Consider the following 23,321-nt stretch of genomic DNA (forward strand, 5'->3'; position numbering starts at 1 on the left):
AGGCTTCCCTGAGGTATCTGGTGGTAATTGCTGATGTTTGCTCATGATTAAGAATAAGGAACCAAAAAGCTTTCAGAGTTGGTGGGTGGACTGTTGATTTGTAGTTTACATAGAGTGATCAAGGTGGGCTTTTGTTAGGGGATTCTCTTTATCAGTACTGACTTTGCATATGGCCACTTAATTCACCTGTTTTTGACAAGATATTGATGCCCTAAATTGTACCCCCAGTCTAGAAATTCTTTGGTTTGTACTTTTTAGAGATCAGTCTACAGACTTGGAGAAGAGGCAGTTGTCCGGTGGCCACTAGGATTTTAACAGCCTTCCAACTAGCTTCCACTCAGTCTACTTATTTTAGCTCAGTGTCCTTCTCCTTCCTGCCCTCGAATCCAGGCCTCAGTTCTAGCAACTGGTGCTACCAATTCCTATGCCCATAAGGATTGTGGGCTGGCACTCAGCACTCCCCATTATTCAGTGGGGGGCTTTGGCTCCCATGAAACAGCCAAGTCAGCAATATATATTCATTTGTTTTCCAGCTTCCAAAAAAATCCTACAAAAATCTCTGTTTTTAGGCTTCTAACCTTTTTAAACCTTTTTTACTGTGAAGTGTGACAAACATACAGAAAAGTACACAAAAAATATAACTCCATGACTTATTAAAAAGCAAATGGCTATATAACTGCCACTCAGGTCAATAAATAGAACCTTGCCAGCACTCCCAGATGCCCCCCTGGTGCCCCTCCTAATAATTACATTCCCTTTCTTCTCAAAGAAAATAATTCTCTTGACTTTTCTAAAAATCACTTTCTTGCTGTATTTTAGAGTTTTACCATATTAGCACGTATCCACAAGCACTGCAGGTTTCATGACTTTACAACTTTATGTAACTGGAACAATCAAGTATGCAGTTTTGTGGATAGCTTCTCTTGCTCAACATTATGTTTGTAAGATTCATCCACGTTTTCCCTGTTGTAGTTCATTGTCATTACTGTACATAATTCCATTTTACAAATATGTCACCATTTATTTATTCCATTTTTTACCATCAGTGGTCATTTGGGCTGATTCCTATTTTTGGCTATTGTGAATTAGGCTGCTATAAATATACCTGTGCATTTCTCTTTGCTGCATATATTTCTGTTAAGTATATTCCTAGAATGAGAATGCTCAGTTATACGGTACATCTATGTTCAACTTTAGATAACAGTTCAGCATTATCTACTAAAGGACATACCAATTTATACTTCAGTGTATGAGCATTCCTACTGCTATATATCCTGGCCAATCTGGTGGATGTATAGAATCATCTACTGTAGTATTAATTTGCATTTGCAAGATTATTGAATTGGTTGGATATCTTTTCATATTTTTACAGACCATACTTTTGTGAAGTATTTGTTCAATTCTCACCTAACTGATCTGTAGCTCTTTACATATTCTGTAAATGAGCCCTTTGTTGGCTGTATTGCAGATATCCTCTCCCACTCTGTACTTGTCTTTTCACACTCTTCATAGTTTTTTGATAAATACAAGTTCTTACTTTTAATGCCTGATTTATTAATAGTTTCCTACATGGCTAGTACTTTTTGGGTCCTGTTTAAGAAATTTTCCTCTACCTCAAGATCATGAAGATGTTCTGTATTATAAATTCTAGAAGCTTTACTGTTTTGCCTTTCATATTTGAGATCCATTTGGAATTTATTTTTGTGTTTGGAATATAATAGGGGTCAGGTTTAATTTTTTTCTCAAATAGGGATCCCCAAACCATTTATTAAAAATACCATCATTTTCCTCTGACTCTGCAGTGCCACCTCTGGTGTAAATCAGGTATCCATAAACGTGTGGATCTTATTTCTGGACTCTATTCTTTTTCAATTCTGGTCTGCCCTTGCACTAATAAGTCTAATCACTCTAGCTTTACAGTAAATTGTGATATATAGAACAAGTCCTCCAACTCTGTTCTTCCTCAACACTTAAGCAATTTCCATATGAATTTTAGAATCACTTGTCTGTTAATATTTGACTTTGTATTGAATCCATAGATCTGGGAATAATTTTTATCTTTACAATAGCAAGTCTTCCAATAATCAGCGAATGTGGTATTTTTCTGTTTGTTTGGATCCCTTTTAATATCTCTAATAATGTTTTATAGTTTGTTGCTTAGAGGTTTCACACACGATTTGTTAGATTTATTGCTAGGGATGATATTATAAATGACATTTTTTAAAAGTTTCATTTTGTTATTGCTGGTAAATAGAAACACAAATTAGTTTTCCTTATTAACTTGTATCCAGTAGCTCTGCTACTGCACTTGTTCATTCTAAGAACTAATCTACACACTCTTTTAAATTAATAGTTAACCTAATAGTTATAATTAACAATTATATACTATAAACATAATTATATGCTAATATAATTAATAATTAATCTAATAATCTGTAGGCTCTTCGGTACATAATCCTATCATCTATAAATGATGGTAGTTTTGTTTCTTCCCTTATGATCTTTATACCTTGTATTTCTTACTTCTAATACAATATTATATAGAGGTATTGATAGCTGCCATTCTTGTCTGTTCCCAATCACTAAGGAAGTTTCAACATCTCACTGTATGATGTTCCCTAGGTTTTTTTTTTTAATGAAGATATTGGATTTTTTATTTTTAAACTGTTCTTATTTCTCTGTTAAGGTTGTTGCTTCGCTATATAAAAATAGCACCAGTAAACACTATATATTGCAAAATTGAGGTAGTATTGTTCTAAAAACAGCAGTAAACTCATAATAGACACTGATAAGTGACTAGTGGTTACCACTGAGGAGGGGTTGGGGTGGATGGGTGGGCGGGGTGAGGAGGATAAAGGGGCACTAAAATTCTCAATCATAATATAAGCTGGTCATGAAGATGGTAAACAGCATGGAAATATAGTCAATGGTTCTGTAACATCTTCCTGTGTTGACAGATAGTAACTGCACTAGTGGGGGTGAGGATTCAATAATATGGGGAACTGTTGAACGACTATGCTATTTCTTTGAAGCCAATATAAGACTGTGTATCAATAATACTTAAATAAAAAAAAGAAAAAACATAGTATTGTTCTTCATTTGAGAATGTACAACAAAAACTTTTCTCCACTGTCAGGTATTCCCAAAGGAAAGATCTTAAGTATTTTGACCCAACTCCAGGGATGGGTATAAGCAAGTTATATTATATAAGGCTTAAAATGGCAATGTTATCCTTGAACTGCATAATTTTTATACCTAGTTTTTACACAGATAATTTTAGCAACTCTGAATACTGTAACTGTAGCCTAACCTAAAAATCATAGGGTATTCTGGAAAAGATGCATATTGGGTTTACCTGCAATCATTAGGAAGTTAAGGGGTATTTTCTTCCAGCAGCACTGTTGCAAGCAGTTTCTTCTTCTACTGGTACTGCTAAAAGTGGCTATTTAGTTTTCTATCCACCCCTGATTTAAGACAACTATGCTAGATTTAGTTGTTTCATACTAGTTGATTTAGGGCTTCCATTTTCACTCCTCAACAGAATATCTGTTTTTCTCATGTGCTTCTTCACTCATTAATTCATCTAGTTCTGAGGGATTACTCAGTGTCAACTTGATCAGCCAACCTTCTTTAATGCATCCCTCAAATTTTCTTCTTGTTTAAATATGTTTCTATTTCTCATTGTACTGTTAAATTTTGCTTTATATATTATTCATGTTATTAGCACGTTGTTAATGTTATTAATTGTATACAAACTTAAAAGTATTACATCTTATTTTTTAGAGGCATCATGTGATATTATTTTATCTACAACAGTTTTGTTTGGCTAGTGTTTGCATTATATATTTATTCTTCTTTCATTTTCCTTATGCTTTAAATCTACCTCCTATAAAAGATAATAGTTTTTAAAAACATTCTACCTGACAATGTTTTTTATCCATTTACATTTAATAAAATTACTGACATATCTATCGTAACTCATTCTATTTGTTCTATGAAACTTCCCACCTTGCCTTTTATTTTTTTATCACTTCATTTTTTTCTGTAACTTATAAGTGATATACTTAAAAAAAAAAAGAAACCTATTTTCTTATAGGTTACCCTAGCAATTACAACATGCATCTCTTACTTACCAAAGCATAGTGTTAACAGGAACTTTTCCCCTCTTCCCAGGTAATATATAGCCCTCACACACTTTGTCCCACTGCAGGTACTCATCATATATTTTAATTTTGTCTTTTAAATCCAACAAAACGTATTAGTATTGTTTAATAAAGTCTACAGTCATCTGATTTACCCACATATTTTCTACTATTTTTACTCTTTATTTCTTCTTGACTCTCCAAACATTTATCTGATATTTTCCTTCTGCTTGAACAATATTCTTTAGAATTTCATTTAGTGTGAGTGTCCCGGTAATTCTCCTAGTAAAAATTTTAAGGGAGGGATATCTGAAAAATGCTTTATCTCCTCTTCATTTCTGAAGAGTATTTCTGCTAGAATTACTCAGTGTAGAATTCTTCAGTGCTTTAAATATGTTATTCCACTGGTGTCATTGTTTCCATTGAGAATCCTCTGTCAGTTTAATTGCTTTCTTTTTAAAATATTCTTTTTTTCTGGCTGCTTTAAGATTTTTTTCTTTGTCGTTCATCTGAAGCATTTACTACGATGTGTTTAGATGTTGTTTTCTTTCTATTCACTCTGCTTTGCTTGACAGGGCTTATTCAATCTGTGTCTCACTGTGTTACCCAGTTTAGAAAATGATTATCCATTATCTCTTCAAATACTGGTTCTACCTTATTCTCTCTCTCTTCTCTAGAACTCCAAATACACAGATGATAAAACTATTTTGGGGGAGTATTTTACTTTTTCTCCTCATGATTCATTCTAGATTTTTTTCTTCTAATCTATATTCCGGTTCATTTATTCCCTGTTTAGTTTTATTGAATCTGCTTCTAATTCATCTGTTGGGCTTTTTTTTATTTTGCATTCCTAGAATTTTCTTTCGGTGCTTTATCAACTGTTACATTCCCTTTTATAATTCATAGTTCTCTGCCAAAATTTTCAATTCAGACTTTTATGTTCTTGAACACAGTAATTAAGCACTGTTTTGGTTTGGTTTGGTTTTTAGCATAGTCATTTTAAAATCTGGTCCGATAAAGCCAATGTCTGGAAAACCTGGAGGTCTGTTTTTATTTTTTCCTCTTTCTGCTGGTTCTCATTCATGTCATAAAGTCTCCTCATGTGCTGAATTTTTTTTTTTTTTGGTTGTGAGCCATATGCTATATTTGAAAGACTGTAGTAACTAAAGGTCCTATCTGATGTTATTTTAGTCTAGAGAGGTTTGCTTTTGCCAGGTGCCTAGGACTATCTTATTTAAATTTCATTGATCAAAGTAATTTGAAGGTAGACTATAGTCCCTTCCAGGGCTATTCTATTTCCAGTTCACCATTACTGTCACTTAGATGCAACCTTTGTGAGTCCCCAACCAATGAGCAGAAACTTACTAGCACTCACATTATCCTTGACAAGCAAGGAACCCTAATGTTTTTAGCTTCTGTCAGAGAAGACAGAGATTTTAGCTATTCAACTTCTTAGCCTCCTCTTTCTGAAATTAATGTCTTCAGGAGAAAAGTAGTCCCAAATGTTGATCTTACCTCCCTGGATTTATGCTTTCTTCCAAATCTCAACTTGGTAATTTTTTATTTTGCTTTGTTAGCTTTCTAAATGCCTTTAAAGCAAATTTTAAAAATATTTTTTCTAGCTTTTCTAGTTGTCTTAAGAGTTAGGATTGACTTAAACTATCTAGTCTGACATTACTAAAGTGGAAATCCTTAGTTTATGTCACTAAAACAGAACCAAAATTATATTGTGGTTTCAGGAAGTGTGTTCAATTCACCATCTTAACCTAAAAGGTTATTCCTCATTTCCTTTCAGAAAAAGATTTAAAAAGCATATATCAGCTTATATCTACACACATTATAAAAAATGGGAATGATTATGTCACTAAAACAGAACCAAAATTATATTGTGGTTTCAGGAAGTGTGTTCAATTCACCATCTTAACCTAAAAGGTTATTCCTCATTTCCTTTCAGAAAAAGATTTAAAAAGCATATATCAGCTTATATCTACACACATTATAAAAAATGGGAATGAGAGGATTCTATCCATTTACTTTGGCCCTTAACAGAATATCTCATAGATTATCTATATCAGCACCAGTAACTACTTTATTTTTTTAATAGTTGCACTTCATGTCATTCAACCTAACTCAACAAATATTTATTTGCTATGCCCACTGCAGTGTACTTGGCTTTAGGACTATAATGGTGAACAAAAACCAATTCTGTCTCAACACTAAGGCAGTTTACAATTGACAAGGGATAAAATATACAGGCAGACCTCAGAGATATTACAGGTTTGGTTCCAGACCACTGTCACAAAATGAATAGGGCAATAAAGCAACTAAAATGAATTTTTGGCTTCCCATTTCATATAAAAATTATGTGTACAATGTACTGTAGTCTACCAAGTGTGTAATAGCATTATGTCTAAGAAAATGCACATAACTTAATTTAGAAGTGCTAACCATCATCTGAGCTTTCAGTGCATCATAATCTTTTGCTGGTGGAGGGCCTTGCCTTGACATGGAGGGCTCCTGACTGATCAGGACAGTGGCTGCTGGAGTTAGGGTGGCTGTGGCAATTTCTTGAAGTAAGACAACAGTGAAGTTTGCCACACTGAACAACTCTTCTTTTCAGGAACAGTTTCTTTATAGCACACAATGCTGTTTAACAGCATTTTCCCAATAGTTCAGATGCCTTTCAAAATTGGAGTCAGTCTTCTCAAACCGTGCTGCTGCTTTATGGACTAAGTTTATGTAATATTCTAAGCCTTCTGTTGCCATTTCAACAATCTCCACAGCATCTTCACCAGAAGTAGGTTCCATCTTGAGAAGCCACTTTCTTTGCTCATCCATAAGAAGGAACTCCTCACTTGTTCAAGCTTTATCATGGGATCGCAGCAATTCAGTCACATCCTCAGGTTCCACTTTTCATTCTAGTTCTCTTGCTGTTTTCACCACATCTGCAGTGACTTTCTCCACTTAAGTCTTGAACCTCTCAAAGTTATCCATGAGGGCTGGAATCAACTTCTTCCAAACTCCTGTTAACGTTGATATTTTGACCGCTTCCCACAAATCATGAATGTTCTTAATGGCTAATAGTTAAGAATGGTTAATGCTTCCCAGAACTTTTTCAATTTACTTTACCCAGATCTATCAGAGGAGTTTCTACCTGTGGCAGCTGTAGCCTTACAAAATGTGTTTCTTAAGTAATAAGACATGAAAGTCAAAATGACTCCTTGATCCATGGGCTGCAGAATGGATGCTGTGTTAGCAGGCATGAAAACAACAGGAATCTCATTGTCCATCTTGATCAGAGCTCTTAGGTGACCAGGTGTGTTGTCAATGAGGAGCCGTATTTTGAAAGGAATCTTTTTTTCCTGAGCAATAGGTCTCAACAGTGAGTTTAAGATATTCAGTAAACCATATTATAAACAGATGTCACCCAGGTTTTGTGGTTCCATTTATAGAGCACAAACAAAGTCGATTAACATAATTCCTCAAGTCCCTATGATTTTCAGAATGATAAATGGGCAATAGTTTCAACTTAAAGTCACCGCTGCATTTGCCCCTATCAAGAGAGTCAGCCTATCCTTTAAAGCCAGGTATTGACTTCTCTCCTCTAGCTATTGGAGTTCTAGATGGTACCTCTTTCCAAAAGTCTGTTTCATCTACATTGAAATTTTATTGTTTAGTGTAGCATCTTACCTAGATCTTCTAGATAACTTGCTGCAGCTTCTACATCAGCCCTTGCTGCTTCACCTGCACTTTGATGTTTAGAGACAGCTTCTTTCCTTAGACCTCATAAACCAACATCTGTTGGCTTCAGACTTTTCTTCTGCAGCTTCTTTACCTTTCTCAGCCTTCATAGAAGGAAGAGAAGGGCCTTGCTCTGAACTAGGCTTTGGCTTACAGGAACATTGTAGCTGGTTTGACTTTCTATCCAGACTACTAAAACTTTCTCTATATCAGCAATAAAGCTGTGTTGCTTTCTTATCATTTGTGTGTCCACTGGACTAGCCCTTTTAGTTTCCTTCAAGAACTTTTCCTTTGCTTCACAACTTGGCTAACTGTTTGGCGCTTGACTAGCTTTTAGCCTGTCTCAGCTGTAGACGTGCCTTCCTAAGTAAGCTTACTCTCATTTCTACCATTCGATTTAAAGTGAGGGATGTGTGACTTTTCATTTCACTTGAATGCTAGAAGCCACTGCAGGGTTGTTAACTGGCCTATTTTCAATATTATTTGTCTTAGGGAATAGGGAGGCTTGAAGACAGGGAGAGAGATGGGGGAACAGCCAGTCAGTGGAGTGGTCACAATACACACAATATTTACCAGTTAAGTTCACCCTCTCATGTAGGCACAGTTCATGGCTCCCAAAACAATTACAATAGCAATGTCAAAGATCACTGATCACAGATTCCCCTAACATATGTAATAATAATGAAAAAGTTCAAAACATTCCAAGAATTACCAAAATGTGATACAGAGACATGAAATGAGCAAATGCTATTGGAAAAATGGTGCCAATGGACTTGCTTGACCTGGTTGCTATACACCTTCAATTTGTAAAACACACAATATTTGCAAAGCACAAGAAAATAAGGTCTGTATTGTAAATAAATGTAAAACTGTAACTCTATCAAATGCTAAAGAGGTAAGTGGTGATATAAGAGAGCAAGACGAGGTATTGGATCTAGTCAGGGAAGTCAGAAATGTCTTGCATGAAGAAGTTAAAATAAGCTGAACAGGAGCTAACTAGAAGAGAAGGGGAGAAAGGAGGCTTGCATAAAAGAAATAATATTCCATGTAGAGAATCTATTATATTGATATATCATAATTGACTTACCCAGCTATCCACTGAGGGATATTTAGATTGTTTTGAATCTTTTGCTATGACAGACTATATACTTCAGTAATATTCCCATATGCAATTTTGGCATAATTTTATAAGCATATCTTATAATAATCAAGAATCCTTTCTTAATACATACAATAGAGTATACAACAATTTCTACTTAGATTTGAATATAAATTCTACTAGACCTATTTCTTACATATTTCATCTTCCTCTAACTTAAATTCTTATTTGTTTTAATTTTCACTTATCTGCAATTCCTCAAGAACGGGTTCCCTGTAGTGACTGCCTATCCCATACATAAAGATACTCACAAGCTATGCTCCATCTGCTCTGCACCTTCAGTGTGGACTGTGAGTCTTAAGTATGTGTAGGACTCTCCTCCATATTTCCCAAACAAGCTAGGCTTTCTCCACTATGCAGACAGTGTATCCTAACAGTTGAATGAATCACCTTAGCATAGACATTGGAAAGAATGAAACAGCCAGAGCTTTGTACTCAGGTACCACCATCTTTCCAGAAACTTATGCATTCTCAGCAAAGTTAGGACCTATTTTTAAAATCAAACCTCCCACAACACATTAGGAAAAAGATACTTGGATGTATGTATAATAAAATGTTACTATATAAAGATCCCTCACAGGCCAATAAGAAGAAAAACAAATGTACATATAATCCAGTAGAAAAATGAGCCAGTATATAAAAGGTATGAATTGCTACTTCACAAAAGAGAAATAAACAGTCAATAAACACAAGATAATGTTTGTTAGCACCATAAAAATACAAATTAAAATTTAAAAAAACACCAGACTATAAAAAATACAGTAAACACCACTGGAGACAGCATCATAAGCTATGCATCAGAAACGCAAATATAAATGGTACAGCCTTTCTTGCAGTTATCTGTATCCGATTTAAAATTTAAACTACTAATTGACACAGATATTCAAGAAAATGTTATTCTCCATTTCCTAATACTGCTTTCCTTTCTTTTGTACCATAAATCAACACCTGACATATTTATTTATTGTCTTCCATCCACAAGAATATAAGCTTATTGAGTGCAAGGACCTAAGCACTACTTGGCACATAATATGCATGAAAATATTGGTTGTTGACAGAGTGCGCAAAGATTTGTCTACAAGAATTTTCAAAACTGTGTGTGTGTTTTAAAAGGAGAAAATTAGAAAAAATCCAATACCCAATAGCAGGGGATTGGTTAAAACAAAGAGTCATTGACAAGGACAACAATATAACTATTGAAAATTAGTCTATAAAAAAGCAGTAAATGCTTGTGCTACTCTCATATGACCTCATTTTTGTTAACAGAAAAGAGAGGGAAAAATAAATGCAAAGATAAAAGACAGCTAACATACATCAAGATGTTAACAGTAGATAGCTATGAGATAACAGGATTATGGATAACTTTTTTGTTCTTTCTTATGGTTTCTTATATTTTTCAAATTTTATTTTTCTACAGTGAACACAATTCTTTTTTAATATGACAAAGAAAATCATTCAAAACAAATTAAAACCAAACCCCAAATTCTTCATTTCTAGTTCAAATGAGGAAAAGGCAAGTTTACCTTCAATTTCATCATCGGAAATCAATTCATCATCAGAGCATATGTTGAGAATGTTAACCAGCATCTCTGTGACTAGATGATAAAACAAAATAACCCAAAATTTATACAATTACTGAGGTACTCACTCTAAAATAATTTGGGTATCTCAATAAATATACATGTTAAACAAACATATATAAAAATGATTTTCTATTTAGCAGTTATAAAGAGTAGCATTTAAGGTAGACCTTCAGGCTTACATAGAGTTTGAGGAGATGACCTGCCCAGTAAAAGTCTGGGGTCTTTGAAGGAACTACAGCATAATCACTTCATTTCATTAGCCTGCTGGCCAGAGTCTTTTCCTCACTGATGATGCACATGAAAAGATTTCCTCCTGTTTTACAAGGAAGTTAAGCCACCAAGTCTATGTCTAACAGGCTTATTTTATATTTTCATAGCTTATTTCTATAGGTGTACAAATAAAATTCTAAGGAAAATTTAAAGTATTTCCTATTTAAATCTCTATTGCTGAAGAAATCACTGAAAGAATGGTATAGTGATGTGCATTATTTCAGTATCTTGATCATAGTAGGACAGCTACTTTAAATTGGTATTTGGGGTTAAGAACATAGTCAACTAGCACTGTAATTTAAAAGCCAATTAAGTGCCATTTAAAAATCTTTGTAGAGAACAAAGAAAATTAGAAAATATTTATGATAATTTTAAGAAAAATATTTCTGCACCACTGGGGACTCATGCAAATTTCAGAGTGTGTTCAGGCACTATTAAGGCAAATAATGGTCCATCTAGATGCTTTAATTCTCTTACCTTTCTCCCCAACAAAAGGCAAAGACCACGTGAAAACATCCATGAAGTTTGGAAGCCAGTAGGGGTGTGGAGAACAGTTAAACTGCCTGATATTCATGACATTGTTTTCATATTTTAACACAGCAGCTAAAAAGGAAAAATCAGGAAGATCTGGCACAGAAGAACATGACGTGGCAAATGGTATGCATTGTACAGTTGTGTACCTAACGACATGCAATTCAGGAACTTACTTTCCGTTTGTAAATTCAAGCCCCAGTATTTAAGGGCAGATGGAAAAATCTTAAAGCAATTTATGTAGTTCATTCTTTTAAGAATTATCCCATGGAACAAAGTTACCTGAAGATCCCATATCATAAAAGTACAAAAGAAACTGAGCTCTGAAACTTCAAAGAGTCATTACACAGTAACTAGTGTCATCATAATTTCCCTTTATAGGTCAAATGGTTATAATTATAAATCTCCTTTGAAGGCAAACATTTCTCATTAAATGGACCCCACCTGTTTTGCTTGTCATTAGCCAGAGGCAAAGATTTTATAAACTCTCTGAGAGTTTATAACTTAGCAATTATCAATTCATGGTGGGGGATATAGGCGGTAAACTTGGAGCAATTTACAATCATGTTCACTAGTAGATTAAATCATCTCTGCATATAATGTAGTGGATAAAAGAATACCAAGCTCCCCTTTGCAGTCAGTACAGTATATTGTTGGCATTCTATAAATGTTTACTATTAACCAGTTCATATATTTGCACACATACATTGGTACCAAACTGATTCTTTATATTTTAAAAGTTTTAAAATCCAATTCCTTAGTCTTCATCACCAGCACTGCAATATTGTATGCATTATTCTCTTAATTATTCTTACTGCAATCATAAATAGAATCAGACATAATAGTTCTCTAGAAATGACAGATATAGCTCATCTCCTGGTTCCTGTTTCTTTGCTTATTATAGGATAGCCTTTTGTTCTCAAAGTTTAGGTTACTGAATATCTAAAGTGCACACCATAGGTTATAAATACATGAAAACAGGCTCTCCAGCTCTTAATAACCCAACTCTGGTTACAATGTACATGCCCTATTATTTTCTGTGCATATTTTTTATTTAGGCTAGATGAACATACAATTTTTCAACAATTCCCCCAATCTACACAGGAAAAATAGGTGAGAGGTGGGTCTCAACAGTAGATGATTAGAAACTAGAGTTATTAGGTATGTTCCCAGTGGACACAAAAAAACAGAAACAAAAATCTCTAAAAATTATGACTTGAGGGTGTTTCATATAACCAATGGAACTAAGAAATACCTGTTGGTACCAGTAAGTCTAACGAATATTCAAGACAGAAATGCAACAGTAGGAGAAAGAGAAGAAGGAAAGGGGGATAGAGTTGGATTTCTCAAGAAAAGAGGTATTGTATGGGGAGTAATTGAGACCACCAGATATTGTTTCAGATGCTACATTTCCTGCCCTTTTCCTTAAAAAAATGTTTAAGAAACAAACAAGGAAGTAAGATCATTTCAAGATAAAGTTACCAATTATGTCAAAGCCAAGAGAAAACTCAGGTAGAATAGACTACAACTTTAAGTCTTCTAAAGGAGCAATCAAGAACAAAACCAGATTAGAATGGGGCAAAAAATGAGCTGGCAGTTTAATGAAGTGATTGCCGATTTAAGTGACATGTTTCAGCTTAGCCCACTGATAAACCACTCGGCAATCAAGAGATACTCCTAATAGTGAGGTTTAAAAATGAAGTGAGAAGGGAATGTCCTCCTCGCAAATACAAGTACGAGGGTCACTAAGTGTTCTTGGAGAAATTTAACAGCTCAAGCAGCACATACCATCCATAAGGGAGGAAGCAGAACAAAACTAAGTTTTAATATGTTGAAACTAGTAAGAAAAGGGAAATTTAAAAAATGGAGTTAGCAAGGAGAGCATTGTAGGACAGGACAGCTATGACTCAGAAAAGGATGATGAGAAGTAGAAAGAAAACATGAGGCTGGAAGAAAAACTTAGTCAAAGAAATGCTTTTTGAAAATAGACAGCAAGTCACTGAAGACACACTGAGATGACTGATCCAAATCAGATTTAAATGATATGTGCCATTCCCGAGTTTACTTTTAAATAGAGTAAACAGTAAGCATGTTGTGGATTTCTCTTAAACTTCTCTCCCCAACTGTGTATACAAGGTATGACTATAAAGTAATGAGACTTAAGAAACTACCAACTAAAACACACCAGACCTTACATATCAGATGAGTATGGTCCTTTGATGTAATTACACGAGGCACTAAGACTGTAAAATGTAATAGCATCAAAGCAATTTATAGTTTGACCAATGCTTTTAATATTCATTCCTAATATTCCAACTTATCTTCAATAATACTATACATCAGGTATTTTAAAGATAAAATGAGGCTCAGAGAAGTTGATCATCTTAACTGAATTTGAAAGTAGAGTGAGATTAGGCTAGACTAAGTCTTAGTAGTGTTCTTTTCAGTACACCTTGCTGCCTTATCATATATTCAGTCCAAAGCTGCTGCCATTACTCAAAACGTTTTTGGAACTCCTCTTGCAGCATTGCCTCCAGAGCCATGTTATAAGCAACATGAGAAGAACCAGTCTCACTCCCTTATAATCATACCTTGTTTTTGACCCCGATTGGTGTTACCTAGCCTTGGTCACTCACCTTATTCATCAGTCTTGATTCCAAATGACTTTTGGCAGTTCAAAAAATCAAATCCACCCTCAAAGGCCGAAGATTTCCCATCACTGAGGATAATCAAAAGAATGTATCACAGACTCTGAAGGCAATGCCAAAAGAGGAGTTCCCAAAATGTTTCAAACAATGGCAGCATTGTTGGAAGGAGCGTACAACCTCCCAAGGTAGTTACTTTGAAGGGACAATACTCACTTGGATATATATGTTCTGGCATGTTTGCTTAGACGTTCTATTATTTTATAGTCATACTTTATAAACAACAAAATAGTTACAGAGGAAGTTACAGAAGAAGTTTTAGGGGACTACAGCCCTGACACAAAACTTAAGAACTATGAATCAGAAAAGTTAAATTAAGGAAATCAAGAACAAAACCAGAAAAAAGTCTATTCAATAGGATAAAGTCTTAGAAGTAGAATTTCTGGCTCAAAAGGTATGTGTATATCCAATCCTCTTTTTTATATGGGAAACCGAAGTTTAGAAAGGTTATGTGACTTCCCTGAAGTCACACTATTAGTTTCCAGCAGGGCTTGGACTAACATGAAGATTCTTTTCACTTTTTGTTTAGTATTCACTCTACTTATCTATTGTTTAGTACCATTCCTCAAGAAGAGTAAAAACAGATTAATAATTCACAAACATTAAAATACCATAAGGGTGACATTTTATTGAGTACTGTTATAAATAAATTCACCAAAACAAATAATTTATGCTGACTATTCTAACTAGAATCTGAACTAATTTATTCTTTTCATAAAAGGTAGTACAAATCAGATCTATTATGGTCATTGTTTATACTCACAGAGCCCAATAAATTCTTAGGAGATAAAAACCAAGTAGCAGCCTAAATCCTGAGTTTCTTAGCCTTTGTCCTGTAAGACTTTTCTTATTTAAAATTTATATATATTAAAAAAATACATAGACACATACATATGATTAAACTAGAGCTCACATCAGCTCACAGATTCAAACTCAAATACTGCCGGACTCCTTTACCTTTATTGTTATAGACATCTAGGTAATTGGGGGCAGAGAAAATTGTAATGAGTGACGGAAAGCCTGTTGTTTGGCTCTTCCTATACATTCGATACCTGAAAGAAAAATAACAGCCCATTTGTCTTGATATTAAAGTCAAAAACTCTGTGGTAATATTTGGTGCAGTTTTAATAACTTACCCAGCATCTTGGGCTTCATGGGCTCTGATTATTGATAACAAATTATTGTTCTGCAAAAATTCACAAACTGCAGGGTAACTGAAAAATAAAATTAGAAAACAAATCCAGAATTAACACAATTCTTTTTTAACATGAGGAAGGGGAAAATCACATTGACATAAAATGAATTTGTTTCAAAATTATAGGTCTTATACATCACTGAACTTTGCCACAGGATTGTGTTTGAGAAGTAGAACTTCGGGATCAAGAACCACAGGCATTTGAGAGATACTGTTAAAGTCACTCCATAGAAGTTGTACCAATGTATGTTGCTTGAACAATAAAAAAGTATTATGCTCTTTATTTTAAGCAATATAAAGAGGAACAAAATTTAAGTGACTTCATCATATTAGTCACTGCTAAAGGTTGCAGAAAGGAATGAAACAAGATTGTTAGAAGAATGCTAAAACTATGGCAAAACTGAGGTTTCTTACTTTGTATGTGTGGATTTCATTTAATGAATGCATTATCTTAGGCAATTAACAGATTTTAGGGGACTAAACAGATTTATTATTAGTCACAGTAAAATATTGGGAATAAAAAATTTAGACTTCAAACTTCCCTATATCTTCCTAGTTTTGAGTGGCAAAGCACAATGAAAGGTCACATATGAGATTTAAGACAACACCCAACATCCAGGAAATGTCCAGGTCTTAGTTCACAATGTCCTGCTCTTTTTATATCTTTGCCTATATCAGCAGTTCTAAAAACTGGGAGCTTTTTGAAAATAACAGAATTTCCCTGCCTCAGACCTACTAAATCAGAACCTCTGGGGGAAGAGCCAAGAAATGTTTATTTTTAAAAAAGTCTATAGATGATGTTTAGGAACAAATAATCTAGATCATTTAGCTAGATCATTTAGAGTTGGATAACATTTAAGCACTGCAAGATGTTCTGTTCAGCCATGTTTGGTATATTATACTTATTAGGGAACAATACCTAGTGAAATATAAAAAACAAACAAGAGCTTTCTGCTATTAATCACACATTAAACAGAAGTCCCTATACTACACAAATTCAAGATAGAAAATATTTAAAAATAATTTGATAAAGTATATTTTAATTTCCTTTCCTAATTTTATAACTCTGAGTATTAGCTTACCTGTAGAAATAAGAGCACCCTCGGACAGTGTTGTGGGTATAGTGCTCCAAGGACTTTTCATTGCCATAATCCTCTGAGGGATCAGACCAAAGCAGGTCACACACTGGCCCAAAGGCTGGAGGTTCTTTAAACCTGTCTAACTGGAAGACATGCAAAAGCCAAAAGAAGAAAAATCATGAAAGCAAAAGAGCTTTTGGAAACTGGTATGGGTGGGTCCCAAAACACCCCTTGCACCCACAAGAATGCATGCAGAGAGAAAGTAATAAATTCCCAAAAGGATTTTCCTTTAGGAGGAAAACAAACATTTAACAACTTAAGATACACAGTTTTTGTAATAAATTTTTATAAATATCCCTGTCATCTAATCATATGGCAGAAAAGGATCCCCTTACATCCTAATCTTAAAAGTGGTACTTATTTAATTTGAATGTGAAATCAACCACTATGGAGATGTAATAATATATGTAAAGACTATGTAAAGTTCATTTCAATTGACTAAGTGAGCCATTGACCATGGAGAGCAGGAAGGGTTTTATAATGGTTTGGTTCATTGTTTATCTCATTCCAATGGAGATTTCTTTATTTTAAAGAACTCTATAGTTTTATTTTGAGAAGGGCTTTCATCCTCCATTTTATACATGGAAACATTTCAATGTAAGTTACTAATGCCTTTGGTTACTGCTGCTTTGGTTAAAAGCATAAAATCTAAGAGAAAACAAATAGCTCAAGTAGCTGAGTGCTAACTAACAAGAGGATTCTACTAAGTGAAAGGGGAGCTTCTCATTAATACAATTGATTCAGAATTGGAGAAGTGCTGGTTATTTAAAAGACAACAATGCAGCAGAAAAGGCAGTGTGGGTTGGCGCACCCTCTTACCCCAGTGGAGTAGCTTCAATTCAGAGAAAAAAAGATTTACAAAAAAATCTTTAGTTTCAACAACTATATGGTAAGAGAATACAAAGGTAGAGAAGATAGTAAAATAGAATAACGTCGGTATAGAAAGACTGATCTTTTTTCAGTCATTATGATATAGAATCCTAAAAATAATAATCACCAAGTCAGATAAAGTGTAGTAATTCTATCATCTGAAATGCCTGTAAATGAATTTCAGGGCTAGAAGAGTCCTGAGACAATCCATTCCAACTTCCTCATTTCACAGAGACGAAAATGTGACTAAGAGGATTTGACCAAAGTTACACAATTAATTGCAGGACAGGGATTGGGACCCTTGCTGCTTCATTGTATATAAGGTTTCAGGGCTCTACTAAAAAAAATTATGTTTCTGGTTGGTAGAAACACAGATTTCATTAAAAATTGCAGAAATTTTCTGGCAGATATATAGCAGATGTTAACAGTAAATATCTTCCAATAACAAGATCACAAGTGATTTCCATTTTTGTACTTCATTACATTTTCAGCAATAAAGTCATATTAGTTTACTGCAATAAAACAAAATTTAAAAAATTCTCCATGAGACTAACAGAAGATTACTTACTTTCCTAATGTCATCTAAACAAGTAATTTCAGGTGACATCCCTCCATGTACACACAGAAACTGTTGGTTTAAGAGGGCAGCAAGAGGAAGACAGTCAAATGTATCCATACAAGCATCATATACCTGTTCAGAATATTTGATTCGACCTATCAAAAAAGGAAAAATAATCTAAGGAAGAAGGCTAAAATTTATCACATATGAAAAAGGATACACATCAGAAGATCATGAAGCCACTTTAAAGCCATTTATTTCAGGCAAATTTGAAAACACAATCAATCATCTTTGTAAGATATTTTTTTAAAGTTGGAGATAAAGGGTAAATAAAATTGTTATCCTTCTCTAAAGATAAGTGTGACCTTGGATTAACTTTCTAGCTCTGTTGCCCTGGAAACCTGATAAAGTGAACTCAGCTGTGTTATTAAGCAACACTGCTTACGGTGAAAATGCCCAATTACCTGGTAGGAAGCTATAGCTTTGGTCTCCTCTGAGTGTGGTGACTCATAAGGTACAACCTTATGGGAGCCTGAAAGCTATACTATAAAGCTTTTACAAGAGGTATTGGTGATTGTGATGCAGAATGTTTCTGTGGATAAAATGAGAGTTCCTGTGGCCAGAATTCTCACCTGGCCCTGGTTGGCTAGCTCATTATACACGTGCGGGCAATATGTTGCTACTGACTCTTTATGAAGAGCTCCACCCAGTGCTCTGAGCAATACCGTGGCATGGCTGCAAGGCTGCAGGAGAACAGATACGAGACTGGAGTGGTGGCAGCACCGAGGACAGAGACTGAAACGGCTGCAGGGCTGGAGAGGCCCAGAAGAAGAGACCGGCTTGCTGCATTCAGACTCGCTCTGAGTGGACAAGATTCTAGTGATTGACCTGTCATGGTGAGAATGAAGTTGGGTATAAACACTTTCACCCCAAGGGTGTTCCACTGTCATTTCTTTGGTCTCATTTGAGTCCATAGTGAACTTGTCTAGGGCTGAAACTCATTGGCAAAACAACAGGTCATGAAATAATAGGTGTAAAACTGAAGAAGACTGTAGTTTAAAAAGAAAAGGAATATTTTCTTCTTCCTTGGCCTTGGATGTCAAAAGTCAAGCCATGCTTGGAGGTGCATTTTGGAAGGGAAGGCCAGAAGTCACACAGACAGGCAGCCCTCCAGGACTGTGAGCTGCTTCTCCTCTTACAAGATTCTGTGAAAATGAGACAGAGCCTACAGGACATGGAGAATAAAACTATATAGCAAGTGAGTCAGATTATCTATAATTGGTAATTATGTTTGTGTTTAAGTCCTTCTTGTAATTTCCAAGCTTTTAGAAAATATATGTTTAACTATCAGAGCCCAGTTTGGCAAGACTTTGGGAATAAAGCAAAGGTAATGGGTCCATATTTGGGCCAGAGTGCAGTACATATATGGCAGGAATGACTGGAGACAGGTCTATAAAAATAAAGTGTAAACCAGTAACCCACACTTGAGGTTATAAGGCTTTTCACCCCTGAATGTGAAGATTCTCTCTTTATTGCCAGTACTGAGTGATCAGGGTTAGAGGGCATTAAGGTAGTCTTTGGGTTCCTTTAGAAACTCTCAGAGCATTCTGTATTACCATGACAGCAGGTAAGACCACCTATTTCACAACATATGCTAAGTCTATTATGACATCCAAGTTAACAAGAGCCAATGTCTTATGCATGTTTGTATCACCTTACAATTTCATCTTATATTCTGCTTTATATTTGAACAGTATAAATGCTGGCTATTTCAAAAGTACACCCAACACTGGCCATAACATCTGTTGAAGGAAAAAAATCAAACAAAAAACCCTTTTTATTTGTCACAAGTGATTGACTTTTTTTCCTGAAAAATCCTTGGAGTCAGAATTCCTTCTGTTGCCAACATCAATATGGAATTCCTTTGTTAAGAGTCTTAAGCTTGCATTTAAACAGGGATTTGAATTACTTACTCATTCATGCTCCAAACACCATTTTACATCAATAAAATGCCTTTCAACCTTAAGAATCACTCAAAAGAAGTCCTTAGCCTACTTCCAAAAAGATGCCAAGTCTAGAGAAAGATGGTGAGGAATACAGTGCCTTAACCCATTTTGTAAATTAAAATAAGCAGTCACAAGTCAAATTAAGATCACCAATCTACTTGACAAAGATTTCAAAGTAACAGTCATAAATATGCTCACTGATTTGCATAAAAGTTATTCACAATCTCAGGAAGGACTTCTAAAAAGAGGTAGAAGAGTTGAAAAAGAGCCACTCAGAGCTGAAGGATAAAGTAACTCTAATGAAAAATAGAGTGGAGAGAATGAATAATATATTACTGCAAGTAGAGAAGACAATCAATGAGATGGAAATTACAGAACAGGAAAACAATGAAGTTGACAAACGGAGAGAAAAAGGAATCACTAGACTCTAGAGGACACTAAGAGAGCTGTGTGACAACTCTAAATGAAACAATATTCACATAATAGGGGTACCAGAAGGAGAAGAGAGAGACAAAGGGGTAGAAAGTCTCTTTGAAAAAACAACTGCTGAAACCATCCCCAATCTGGGAAAAGAAACAGATACCCAGGTCCTGGAAGCACAGAGAGCCCCTAACAAAAGGAACTCCAGGAAAACAACATCAAGACATAAAGTAATTAAAATGACAAATTTAAGGATGAAGAGAGGGTAATGAAACCAGCTAGAGAGAGGAAAAAAATTACTTATAAAGGAAACCTAATCTGGCTATTGGCATATTTCTCAGTGGCAACTTTACTGGCCAGAAGGGAGTGGCATAAAATATTTAGTGTAATGAAAAAGAAGGCCCTTCAACAAAGAATCCTCTATATCAAGATTATCATTCAGAATTGAAGGAGAGACGATAGGTTTTCCAGATAAACAAAGTTAAAGGAATTCACCACAACTAAACTGGCCTTACAGGATATATTAAGGGGATTCTGTAGTAGGAAATATTCTTAAGTCTAAATGTTTTTCACCAACGATTGATTTAACAGTTATAAATAATTAAATCCTCAACCCCTCTAGTGTGGTTACTATCTATAAACATAGATGTTACAGAATCATTGAGTATATTCTCTATGCCGTACTACTATCCCCATCACCAACCTATATTGTGACTGCAAATTATTGTGCCCTACAGCAACTTCTTTAAGAGGGAAAGAAAAGGCCACAACCAGAAGGAAGAAAATTATGAAAAGAAAAAAAATTAACTGGGAAAAGCAAACAACAAAGGTAGTACAATTACTTAAAAGCTAGTATGAAGGTTAAAGGACAAAGCAGCAAAATCAACAATCTCTAAAAATTAGGTAAGGGAATCACTAAATTAAAGGTATTAAAGAAGACTCATATAAATAAACTGTGGAGGAGGGGGAGTTAAAAATATAGTGCTGTTAGAATGCCTTAAGCAACTATCAACTTAACATAGGCTGCTATATATGTTGAAATGTCATATGGTAACCACATGGTAACCATAAACCAAAAACCTATTATAGATACACAAAAAATAAGTGAATCCAACCATAACACTAAAGAAAACTATTACACACAAGGGAAGAGAGGCAAGAGAATAAAGGATCAGAGAACAAAACAACCAGAAAACATTGAACAAAATGGCAATAACTATATACTCATTAATAATTATTTTAAATGTAAATTGACTACAGACATTGAGAAGTGACTGGTGGTTACTATGGGAGAGTGCAGTGTGTGAGGGGTATAAAGAGGCACAAAATTTCAATCATAATGTAAGTTGGTCACAGAGACAGAAGGGCAGCATGGAGAATATAGTCATATAGAGAGAATATAGGTTCTGTAACATCTTTCTATGTTGACAGATAGTAACTACTAGTTGGGGTGAGGATTTAATAATGTGTGTTACTGTTGAATCACTGCATTGTATACTTGAAACCAATGTAATATTCTGCAGCAACTATACTTCAATTTTAAAAATATAAATGGACTAAATGCTGCAATCAAAAGACACAGGGTGACTGAGTGGATGAAAAAAACAAGACACATTTAAATACTGCCTATAAGGGACTCACTTCAGGCCTAAAGACACACACAGACTAAAACTAAAGTGATAGAAAAAGACATTCTATGTAATCAGAAATGAAAAAACAAACAAGCTGGAGCAGCAATACTTATATCAGACAAAACAGACTTCAAAGCATACTGTAAAAAGAAATAAAACATTATATAATAATGTAACAAAAATTTTCTACTTACTCAACAGAGAAGCACCTAAATAGAGCAAATATTAAGAGACATGAAGGGAGAAACTGATATTAATACAATAATACTAGGGGACTTTACCACCCCACTTACATCAATGGATAGATCATCCAGACTGAAAATCAATAAGGAAGCAGTGGCTTTGAATGACACATTAAACTAAATGGGTCTAATAGATATATACAGAACATTATATCCAAAAATAGCAGATACTCACTCTTTTCAAGTACACATGGAACATTCTCTGGGAGAGATCACATGTTAGGCCACAAAACAAGTCTTAATGTTTAATTAAGCAATCTTAGAAAGGTTTCACATGAGCAACATTGTGATTTCAACACTCACCCATATTATAAAGTCCCCCATGACCCCACTGCAATCACTGTCTATCAGCATAGTAAGATGCTATAGAGTCATTACTTGTCTTCTCCATGCTATACTGCCTTCCCCATGACCTACCTATACTGTGAATGCTAATCCCCCTTAATCCCCTTCTCCCACCCTCTCCAGCCCCTTCCCTTTGTTAACCGCTAGTCCCTTCTTGAAGTCTGTTAGTCTGCTGCTGTTTTGTTCCTTCAGTTTTGCTTTGTTGCTATACTCCACAAATGAGTGAAATCATTTGGCACAAGTCTTAATAAATTTAAGAAGACTAAAATCATATCAAGCATCTTTTCCAACCACAACACTATGAAACTAGAAATCAATTACAAGAAAAAAAAGTAGAAAAACACAAGTATGTGGAAGCTAAACAGCATGCTACTAAAAAAACCAATGGGTCAATGAAGAAATTAAAATGGAAATAAAAAACTACTTGGAGAATAGTGAAAATAGAAACACAGTAATTTAAAATCTTCAGGATGCAGCAAAAGGGTTCTAAGAGGGAAGTTTATAGCATTACAGGATTACCTCAAGAAACAAGAAAAATCTCAATTTAAACCTACATCTAAAGGAACTAGAAAAAGAAGAACAAACAAAGCCCAAAGTTCATAGAAGGAACAAAATAATAAAGATAAGACATAAATGAAATAGACACTAAAAAACCAAAAGATCAATGAAACTAAGAGCTGGTTCTTTGAAGAGACAAGCAAAATTGGTAAACCTTTACCTAGACTCATCAAGACAAAAAGAGAGGACTCAAATGAATTCATAAATGAAAGAAAAGTTACAACC

General features: G+C 34.7%; 1 protein-coding gene across 6 annotated transcripts in view; it reads right to left on the bottom strand.

Annotated features, from left to right (window-relative positions):
• Positions 1-23,321, bottom strand: part of PPP3CC (protein phosphatase 3 catalytic subunit gamma) — a 77,919-nt gene that overhangs the window by 8,842 nt on the left and 45,756 nt on the right. For all 6 annotated transcript variants that reach the window (XM_036888852.2, XM_036888850.2, XM_036888857.2 and 3 more), the window contains 6 exons: positions 17,904-18,049; positions 16,409-16,548; positions 15,268-15,345; positions 15,089-15,183; positions 11,373-11,498; positions 10,566-10,637 (listed from right to left, as the gene is read on the bottom strand). In XM_036888852.2, the coding sequence (XP_036744747.1) occupies positions 10,566-10,637; positions 11,373-11,498; positions 15,089-15,183; positions 15,268-15,345; positions 16,409-16,548; positions 17,904-18,049 (657 nt within the window). The remainder of the gene's footprint in view (positions 1-10,565; positions 10,638-11,372; positions 11,499-15,088; positions 15,184-15,267; positions 15,346-16,408; positions 16,549-17,903; positions 18,050-23,321) is intronic.

The sequence above is a fragment of the Manis pentadactyla genome, chromosome 1 (genome assembly GCF_030020395.1).
Source record: "Manis pentadactyla isolate mManPen7 chromosome 1, mManPen7.hap1, whole genome shotgun sequence".
In the NCBI taxonomy this organism is placed as follows: domain Eukaryota; kingdom Metazoa; phylum Chordata; class Mammalia; order Pholidota; family Manidae; genus Manis; species Manis pentadactyla.